General features: G+C 32.6%; 1 protein-coding gene across 1 annotated transcript; it reads right to left on the bottom strand.

The window, feature by feature from the left end:
- Window positions 1-3,279: 3,279 nt before the first annotated feature.
- LOC114711693 (receptor-like protein EIX2) lies at window positions 3,280-4,875 on the bottom strand (the record flags this gene model as incomplete). The annotated part of the gene is made up of 1 exon (XM_028896113.1): window positions 3,280-4,875. A coding segment is annotated over exon 1 (1,254 nt), but the record flags the coding sequence as incomplete, so codon positions are not given.
- Window positions 4,876-11,383: the final 6,508 nt, after the last annotated feature.

Below are 11,383 nucleotides of genomic sequence, written 5' to 3'. Positions count from 1 at the left end.
TCTTCCAAAACTAACAATGGCGGATGATGAGGTAGATGATCAAGTCGGTGAGGAATTTTGTGATCCCGACGTACGCTGGAGTGACAGTCACGTCGAGGAATTGACGAAAAAGATCAATGCGGTGGAACATGAGAGAGTCGGATTGGCGAATGAAATTGCAGGTAGGAAGACTGAAATCGATAAACTGACGCAGGGGATTGACGGCTTGAGAGAAGACGAATCGAAGATGTGAGAGAAGATTGAAGGTTTGGAGAGAGAGTTTGAACGGTCTGAGGTGGCCAATTGACTGAAGGCAGCGGAAGCTATGGCGGAGAGAAAGGCCGACCTGGAGGCCGAGGTTTCCAGGCTTAACCGTGATTCAATATCTGTAAAGCGGGCTGCTGAGGGATCTAGAACAGAGTGCGCTAAATTGAGGAGCGTTTTGGAAGAGAAAGAATCAATGGTGTTGGATTTAGAGTGTGAAGCAGAAGGGTTAAAGCAAGCAAAATTAGAAATCGACAAGAAGGCGAAGGACCTAGAGAGGAAAATTGGAGTTCTTGAGATGAAGGAAATCGGGGAAAAGAGCAAGAAAATTAGGGTCTTGGAGGAGTTGAGAGAGGAAATTGGGGGAGACAGAGAAGGAAATTTGTGGGTTTAGACACAGGCTTGAGCATTTGCAAAAGGTTATCCTGGAGAAGGGATCTGTATTGGAAGAAAAGCTAAATCTGGAGGAGGCTCTGAGAGAATCAGAGGAGAAAACAAGAAGCATGGAATCCGATATTTTGAAATTGCAGGAGAAAGTTAAGGAAGCACAGCATGTTATCAAATCTTTAAGGAAAAAGCTGATGAGGTAGTCAATGAAGCTTTGAATAGAATGGATAACGAAGCAAAGGCAAAGGGGTTGAATGGGTTGAGGTTGCAGTGGCCTGTGGCTGCAGCATCTACTGAAGCTATTGCTGTAGCAGCTGTTGTTATCTTTGTTTGCCATGGAAAACATGTGTGATTTCCATGAGCAGAGGAACAGAGGAAGGAGGAACAATGAATTGGATGACCAAAGTCAGCCCCAGTTCTAGTAACAACAATACTTCAATTTTGTTATTCATAAATCTAATGCTTTTATTCAACAGGGGAAAAAGAACTAATGCTTTCTGGCTTTGATTTTTTTCCTTGAGCTAATAAAATTTTGATTCATATCTGCATGTTAGTTGGTGGTTGCGAGAACTAAAACTATTTGAGTACAAGAGGAATGTCCTGCCTTGACTTATTGCAAGCAGTAGGTTTTTGTCCTGCTGAAAAAGAGCACGATTATGTGCTTTCTGATCAGTAGAAAAATTCTTTTTTTTGGGTCCATTCCATGCAATTAGGATATGGTTTTTTTTCTCCTAGTATAAAAAATATTGTTATTCACAGGGCCAAATTTATTAACAAAATGGATGATCTGGTCTATGTGATATGAATCTGGGGCGTACAAAGGCAAGATGATCATTTTCCTTTGAATGGCTTTTCTTGTTCTATAGCCCTAGCAAAGTTCCAACCACAAAATATTCTCAAGATGCATGATTGCATCCACAGTAGACCTCTTCAAGGAATTCAATGTGTGCTAACTTTGTGCAATACCATGAAATATATTCTCTTTGATGCTAAATATAAAATTAACTAGTTTGCATGAATTAAAAAAATTAATTGAATGTGTTGATTTTTTTAAAACACTTATCCTGTTACATATTTATATTAGAGTGTAATCAACATAGCTATAGCGATATTTTGACAAAGAATATAGTAAATACGTGAGATAAAAAAACATTAACATCTTGTGTATATAATTAAAGCAATATTCTTAATTTAGATTGGACAAGGTAGAAAGATATTATATCAGAACTAGTTTATTTCGGCGCTTGAAATCTCCTCGCAAGAATGCCATGCTCTGTGTGAAATCTAACCCCAAAGACTAGATGATCATTATATCTTGCCAGGCTTTTCCAATTTGTCAAGCTGGGATCCCAACCGAATGGGTCTAGGGAATATATCGCAAGCCAACTTCGTGCAATATTTTTGACATGATGCATAATTGCGGTTAATTTAGAACTAGCAATTAACCTTAACTTTAAAGGCTCATTATATGTCACATTCTACGAATCATGAACATCATAACAAGAATAGCATACTTCAAATCAAAATTATATCTGAAATCATATTTTTCACTAAAAAATAGCACAATTGGAAGATTGACTAGGAACGTGAAACCACATCGTAGAAAAATCCGACATACCAAATTTGTGTAAATTACCAAATCAAGCAGCAAGTACAGAGACAGACACACATATTACTGAAAATCACCAAACTTGGGCAGCCCCAAACTTTTGAATACTTATTGAAGTTGCGGTCATTTATCAAAGCTTCATCTAAAATTCCATTGATCAAAGGGCTTAAGCGCCGAATCTTCTGGGACTCATGCGAGTCTTGAAAATCTGGAATCAACCACCTATTGCTTAGAATAACAAACATGAATAATATGAGTTTACTCTGCCACAATCAGAACTGAAAAAGATCTTTTGAGTGTGAGTTTCTTTTTAAAATGACAATTAACTTGTAAAGAGAAAATGAAAATCTAAACTTTTGGATCATAAATCTAAATGTTGTTTTGAAACATCAACAACTCTTAAAAAAAGTTAAATTATATTTTTGGTCCTTTAACTTTATGTAAGATTTTAATTTTGTACCTTAACATTATAGATTATATTTTTAGTTTGTCAACCCTAAAACTTTTAACAAAGAAAAAAATTAATGATATTGAGATCTTAAATGCTGAAATAACATTCTTAAATGTTAATATACGAAGTTTAATAACTATGATTGTTACAAAGAAAAAATTATCATATACGATTTTAGTGTTAAAAATATATTTTTTAAAGTTAAAGGACCAACTTAAAGTCTTGTATAAAGTTAAAGAACCAATTATATAATTCTGCCTTTGAAAAATGAGGAACATGATATAAGGACACTTAAATATTTTAAAGATTGATTTGGGCATTTTAATTGTTTTAGAATAAAAGACCAACAACTTAATTTCTTTTAAACAGTTGAAATTAGTCGTTGCATTCATACATGGACGGAGCCTTAACTTGCATCATGCTTTTGATTTAGTAAGCAACAAACAGAAAAATGAAATCATTACAACACTACTGATGAATTTGTGTGGAAATAAAAGTTATTATGAAAAATAACTTTAGATTCGAATAGATAGAAGTATAACTTTATAACCAACCTGGAGTTGCAGCATATTCCCATTCAGCGGAATTTTTGGAGCTTTATGGCCAAAATAACATAGATTCGATCAACCACACCATTAAAAAATCGAAAATAAGAGTGCCTCCATGCTCTGTTCAGGACTAGTGAACCACAAACTACCCAGAATCCTACAGCAAAGCCAACTCCCATTCCAAGATACAATGACTTCAAAAAACCATCATCCTCATTTTCTTCAACTTTCTCTGTATTATCTGGTATTGTGCAGTGCTTTTGAAGAGGAGGCCCACAAAGATCAGGATTTCCGGCGTAACTCCATGCATCAAAACTCTGAAGCTGAGTGCCCAGTGGAATTTGGCCGCTGAAATGGTTGTACGACAGATTCAAAACACTGAGAAAAGATAGACCGGACATGCTCTGAGGAATATTCCCATGAAGATTGTTGTGGGACAAATCAAGAGATTCTAGATTTTTCATCTCTCCAATATGCTTTGGTATCTCTCCTATCAAATAATTGTAGGACAAGTTCAGTGATTGTAACTCGGTGAGCTTGAACAATTGCATAGGAATTTCTCCCGATAGCCTGTTAGCTGATAGATCAATACTTCTCACCAACTTCAGATTTTTCTGATACTCTAATTGTTGACCCTTTGTATGCAAATCAATTTTCATGAATTCGTCTCTACTTGGTAATTCATAATGTGATGGTTGAACGTGTAAAACATGTTCAAGATCACGGAGAGACAAACTGGTCGTGTTGTGCAGACAGTGAGGGATTGATCCTGAAAGCTCATTATTAGCAAGGTCTAATACCATCAATTTAAAGAGACGACATAGTTGTAGCGGAATGTTCCCTGTGAATTGATTGGATCTCAATTTTACAATTGATATATCTTGGGGCATCCATGCTTGTATATCTCCAGAGAAGTTGTTTGCTTCTAAATTGAGAAGCAACAAAGACTTGCAATTATTGAAAGTCGAAGGTATATCACCAGAAAAGCCATTATTATGTAGATCTAATGCCCTTAGGTCAGGTAATGATGAACCCATCATTGGTGGAACTCGACCAGTCAATTGATTATTCCCCAAGTATATGTAAAACAAAGATCTCCAATTGTTCCAACAATCTGGAAGTTCTTGAGTGAGATAATTATTTGATAGGTCCAAATACTCCAAATCAGTCTGGTTAGTCTCAGAGTGACACAATAAAGTGTATAAAGGTCCCGAGAAAGAGTTGTAAGATAAATCCAAAGCTTGGACCCAATTTGATACTCGAGGAAGCCTTCCTTCAAATTTATTAGACGACATAAATATTTTCAAATACGAGTTATCCCGTCTAATTGAGTTGGCAGACTTATTTTGACCAAGAATTTTTGGGAGCGGACCACTCAAGTCGTTGAAGCTAATATCTAAATAGTCTAATGTAGCTGATGCGTTTAGGAGATTAGAAGGAATGGAACTGTGAAACGAGTTATTAGATAGATCAAGGATAGTTAGGCTATCAAGCTGGCCAAGCCACTCAGGTATTGACCCTTTGAGTTGGTTTTTCGATAGATCTAACAACCACAGATTTCGATAGCCTGAAAGATCTGGAATTTGACCTCTCAAATTGCATTGACTGAGATAAAAACTGTCGAGATGATCTTCGCTAAGATTGAACAACCAATTAGGTAATCCAAATGTAAAATCATTCAGACTAAGATCAAGAATAAAAAGTAAGCTAAAATTGGCATGCTGGAAAGACAGAATAGAGGTGGTCAAATTACAATCACGCAAAATTAAATTCTCCAGAGGTAGCGAGGCCAATGATTGAACCCAATTGGTTTCACTAGGAAGATGAATGCCACTGAGGGCGAGACCTGTCAGGGACGGAAGCCGAGAGAGCCAATAATGAAGATTATCAGTGTGGAGATGAATATTGTATGATAAACTCAGATAATAAAGCTTAGAAGAATTGGGTAGCAAATGGGTATGAGTTGCAACAGAATTATTGATAGGCGCCATGCTTATGCGTTCAAAGTCATTGCCGTCCAAAAACAACCCTTCGAGAGATTCAATAGCAAGTAAAGAAGATAAGTTGATTTCACCTCTCAGTAATTTTGAATGATTGTTGCTTATTGGATCAACATAATAGTCTCTGTCGTCCGACAGATCAAGGTTAACGACTCTGTTGTTGGTATGACACAGAACTCCATACCATTGGCAGCAATCTGGGAGAGTGGACCAAGAAGAGAGGCGGTTGGAGGGATCAACAACGCCTTGTTTGAAGCTTAAAAGTGAACGTCGGTCCCTCTCATGGCAGCAAGTGATTGTGTTGAATCTCACTGCACATAGCAACGCCAACAGAATCAGAGACATTTGTGACGTCCAACGAAGAATCATCATGAATCTGTTTCTTGAAGTGATGCAGCAGCGATCGAAACGGTTCCTTGAAATATTTATATAAGCACCTGTGGATTTTTTTAAAATTTTAATTTTTTTTGAAATCATATTAATTTTGGTTAAAGTATATTTAGTCTTTTAAATTTATATAAAGTTTTATTTTGGTACCTTAACTTCAAACAATATGTTCTTAGTTATTTAGCTCTAAAACCATTAACAAAAAATGATAATATTAGGATCTCAAATATTAATGAGAACTTCTAAATTGCTATATCAATTTAATTTTTAAAACAATCATGATTATGACAAAAAATTATCAATTAAATGACTAAAGATATACTTTCTATAGTTAATTAAGGAATCAAACTGAAACTTTGTATATAGTTGAAGAATTAAATATATTCTTTAGCCATTACTTTCTTATAGAAAATCTTAGTTCCACCTCACTAAATTTAAAAAGAAAAAATAAATTGCGTGATCTTTTCCTTTAGTTATTGAAACAAATTTCTCTTTATTCTCAAAATCTATAAAAATATTCCAAACAAGACAAAACATAAAATACAAGGACTTGTTCTAAATGTTTTTGAAGATTTAGTTCTTTCCATTTTCATGATGAGTTGATTTTGAAAGTGGATAGGAGGTTTGGATGATTTAAAAGGAAAAAAAAGGAGAATGATAAAATTAAGTCTCTGTTTTTTCTTTTTTGGAGGAAGACTGATAAAAGCACTTAAAAATAGAATGAAAGTTATAAAATTTTTGAAAAATTTAAAAGAATTTGCATTAATGCTCAAAAATAGAAGGAAAAAATCTACAATTTTCTCAAAAAAATTTGTTTATCTTACTCTTTTTATTTTTCTTAATGACCTTTTTTTGCAAAAATCTTGCAACCTTTTTTCCCAAGTATTCCGACCTTGTTTCCTACGTCTTTTGCCCAAATCACACTCAATTGCTTGTGAAGTCTTCTAATAATTCCAACCTTATTCAATAGCTGGTGTGTGAGGAATCAATCAATGGCTACCATTACCTAGACATGTACTATTTCTCATCTTTAATATAACACTTAGTTGACTAATTTAGAAAAATTAAGAAAATTAATCAGTAAATTATGTTAATGTATTTATATACTCAAACCAACACCAAAAAATTTTTAGAGATAAGAACACAATGAGAGACTCACGCTTCAAATTTTTTTATTTTTTAATTTTTAATTTTAAAATAATATATTTGAACTCGTTAAAAAGTATGAGTGGTTTATGCAAGGACTAAATTTTTTAAGACAAATTTTCCTGATAGAGAAGAAAAGGGAACAAAACTTTAACAGAAAAAAGCAAAAAACGAAAGGAAAACAGAAAGAAGGCAAGATCCCCAATCCCCTTTAACAAGCCAGAGAAAAGGTCGATTGATCAAAGAGATATTGTCATTAAGTTATTAGAGCAGTATTTATTTGTTATAATGGTTGTAAGTTTGTGCTCTCTCTTTCTTTTTCTCTCTATATTTTCTTTAAATATACGTTAAACTTGTAATCTGTAAGTCATTTTAATTTTTTTAAAAATTAATACAAGGTTACTTTAAATATCCCTTCTTTTAATTATTTAGTGTATTGGAATTTGAGAGACACATACACTCAATCAATAAGCGTGATTTTAAAACAATACCCGAAAAAACCAATGTTTGAAATCTTATTGGGACTAATATAATGCCTTCGATAAGCTTCTATATCTAGAAGATAAGTAAATATTTGTTAAGTTCTCAGGTTTTTTCCACTTAAAATTAATTTTTTGTGGAATAAATCCCAATCAAGTCATTTTGTTATGTCCACCCTTTTCCATAACTCCATCAACCAAGCTAAGGGGATGTTTGATTTACAATAAAAATATTTTTAAGTGTTTTTATGTAAGTCAAAACAAAATTCCTCTTGTATATTTATTTTATATACTGTAACATTACTTTTAAGATCGTGATTTGGTTTCTACCCATATAGTCCCTCAAGTCAATATGCTTGTGTAGGTCAAGTCTTTGGACCTTCCTCTCATCATCATCATCATCATCATCATTCCAAGCACTGTGAAATGGATGCTGACCAAGTAAAAGACGTTATACTAATTATCAAGATCTTTGGAATTCTTTGCCAAGTTTTCTTTTTCAAATTCATTTAGTATATGCAATTACTAGAAGAATTATCTTAAAAAAAAAAATAAATATGAGAGATAAAGTGAATTAGGATTTTATATTTAAGACCAAATTAAAGTCAAACTAACTCTCATATTAAGAAGCAGATGATGTATATATATATTTGTATAGCCTAATCTTTCTCAAGTTTTTTTTTTTTTGCTTGACAAAAGTCTTCCCACCTCTTTTCCAAGTCTTCCAACCTTCTTTTCCAAGTCTTTCCCCCAAATCATAGTCTATCACTCTATGCAAAGATTATAAAGTCTTCGTCTTCAATGCCTCTGAAACCACAGTACAGTGAAATTTGCTCAAGTGCATATTGACTAATGGAACTCACAGAGGAGCGTCCCTTCTTATCTGCTTCCACGAAATTGCATCAACCAAAGTTGGAGAGTGCGCTTTTACGGTCTTTCAGTTCTTTTCCAAGCAACTTCACTACTTTCCCACTGTACTTCTTCAACTTCTGTATCTTAAATCATTTCTAACCATCTTATTAAAATGGGAAAATTTCAATTAAGGACCGCAGATGGGAATTACTTTCAAATAGCCCCAAAAAATCTAAAATTTCAGTTAAGGATTTTGAAATTTCATTAAAAGACTTAGGGGGCAAACTGAAATTAATTCCTGAAGCCATTTTACTGAAATGCCTTGCGTACTATATCTGCTGAAAAAGAAGAAGAAAGAAGGAAAACGAACAGTTTCGTGCATGGGGTAAACATTTTCCCCAAAATTTCGTTCTGTTGAGCTGATTGTTGGGTTGTGATAGTTGAATAATGTAGAAATGAGTGTTTAAATGCATGGATAAATAGATAGTGAGGGAGAAAAAAATCTGATATAGCTTTTAAGTTTAGAGAGAGATTGTTATTTTCTTCTTCTTCTTTGGAGTTAATAAACATGAGGTATTAGCGATTTTTGAAAAGTAGGTGAGAATAGGAAAACACTGACTGCAATACATTGTTGAAGGAACTCAGGAAGGGAGAACTGAAAGGAAAATGGGTGAATGTGTTGAAATCACTGATATGAAAACGAAATGTGCAGAAAATGGTAACTTACAGTTGGGAAAATATGTATTCGAATTGTAAATTTTTGAATTGGAGTTGTCCAGGAAAATGACAATTTAATGCTATGAAAACCGATATTTTTGTTGTAAACCTGCAAATTCCTGTTGTTAACGCATACTGTCTATTATTATTGAAAGTTGATTGAAATTGATAGTTGAATGATGTGCACTAAAAGATTATAAATAGCTACTGGTGGTGGTAAACAATGAGAAAGACTTGAGACAAGCATCACAGTTGGATAGTGCATGAGAGTAAGTGGGCATATTTGGTAGTGGGTTGTAATCTTTTTCATATAATAAATTGATAGTTGAAATATTTCATGACTATACGTGACAACAAGGTATCCCAAGTTTTGCACTAAAATTGGCCGGTAAAACTATAAATGTATGAAAGATTTCGTCTATTTTTGAATGGATGTATTTCTGTTGTTAATTAATGTATTATTTTTACAAATTCTCTAATTCCTGTTGTAACTCACGTATCATTTTAGCACATTCCCTAACTCTGTTGCCAATTACGTAAGTCCACTAACAAATACACAAGTTCTTGTTCTAAATTTCCCAATGCCTTTTACAAATTGTCTAAACCCAATCGTAAATACATTTGACAGACTCTAGCATGATGGTTCAGTTATATTTTGAAAAAAAATCACTTGTAAAAACAGGAGCTCCTGTTGTAAACTTAGATATCATTATTGCAAATTCTCTAATTTTAGCAGTCAACATTTGCACTCAAAGTATGAAATTTGTGGGGGGAAATATATTATCATTACTAGACATGTAATAAACACATAATATATAGTTTATTGCACTGAAAATGAAATTGTAGGTAATCCTTATACGTAAAAATTGACACATCCTTTGCTAATATAAAAGACATCTTGAGCTGATAGATCTCTCTTCAATTTCTCTTGGTTGTGTTTGTATCTTTGCAAGTAGTTATACAACAGCTGCTAACTATGTATTTCTTGCATGAGTAATGAGCCGCCACAGCAAGCCTGATCTTACAGAACTAAGTTTTTCCTATTGCACAACATTAAGAACCATCAAACAAGGGACACACTAGAGTACAAGATTGACATCTTAAAATAATGCATCTATAGATAAGCGCTTAATCAACTCATGTCATACCTCTCTTTATAACCCATTATATGTCAATTGGAACCAATATAAGTCATTTCGTAATATTTTTGGATGAAAAATTTGAAATTCAGGATTTTATTGTTTATCATGTCTATACACTGTTCATTAAAAAATGGGCCAATTTTGAAAATTCATAACTAAATCCAAAAAAATCAAAACAAAGTGATTCCAATTTTTGCACGAAGCTTGCTAAGAGTTTTATGGAGAAAAAAATAATCTTTAAGTCCAATTCCATCCAGAATAATTCCAGCAAATTTGTCAAAGTGTACTGTTCATTTGGTAAATTTTCAAATTTTCAGTATTTTTGCCCAACTTTGGAAGGGCATAACTCTTAGTACACAACTCCAATTTTAATAAATTACCACTTATTTTAAAGATAAAAATAAGATCTATTTGCCTGTAAAATTTCATGTCCAAATTCAAATAATTTCCCATTATCTCACGTGCCACAAGTTTGGCACTATTTAGGGAATTTCTATCCCCTAACAAAAAAGCCAAACACTAGGATCAGTAGTATAGGCATGCCGCGCAAGCTTCAAGAACAATTATCCTCCACATAACAAAATCCCAATCTTGACATATGAACCCCATGCATAGTCACAATATATATATATATATATATTAAAAATCTCATAGTTTTTCAACGTATGATGAGGTAATTTCAAACATAGTACGACCCATTTTCTTTTTTTTTTTCAATAACATAATATTAGTATATTAAATTCAGCACCACAAGAAAACAAAATTTACAATAAAGCATAGGCATAATTAAATCAACATACTTCCCATTTCATCAAAATTTGTTATATAAGAAAATATACACTTTATTCACAGGCATACTTTCACAAATTAATTTGAAAAAATAAAAATATAATAAACATCTTACAATCCAAAGTGTGTATATAAAATAAATTAACCCCGGTTACCTCTACTCCAAACTTAACCTCACAACTTGAAAAATAAGAGTACAAATTACAAACTCCGAAGTACAAGATAATCTATACATAATATAGATACAATTTAATATACATACAAATAATTAACTTAAATTACATAGAATTTATTATTATTAATATTTACACATATATTTACTATCCAAAAATTCTTACTTCAAATAACAATTTTTTTCTCTACCCAAATAACTCATTTAAATTATAAATATTTATAAAATATCTTTTTATCTAATATTGTAAGAATCTCAATTTATAACTTAAGTTTCCAGTTTCAAAATTTTTCTAATAATATAGTCTTAACCAATTTTACATTTTAAACTGATTAAAATATCAATAATATATTAAGTAACCCAAATAAGTTATTTAACTTAAATTTAATTAGTAAAAACATTCTATATATCTTGAATAATACATTTTCCAACTAAAATCTTAGTTTACAATTCTCAAAACA

This window comes from Neltuma alba, unplaced genomic scaffold, assembly GCF_004799145.2.
Source record: "Neltuma alba isolate B1F8T4 unplaced genomic scaffold, ASM479914v2 tig00011304_pilon, whole genome shotgun sequence".
NCBI classification, from domain to species: domain Eukaryota; kingdom Viridiplantae; phylum Streptophyta; class Magnoliopsida; order Fabales; family Fabaceae; genus Neltuma; species Neltuma alba.
The sequence above is the reverse complement of the archived record's forward strand: the minus strand, read 5'-3'. Positions and strand labels throughout refer to the sequence as shown.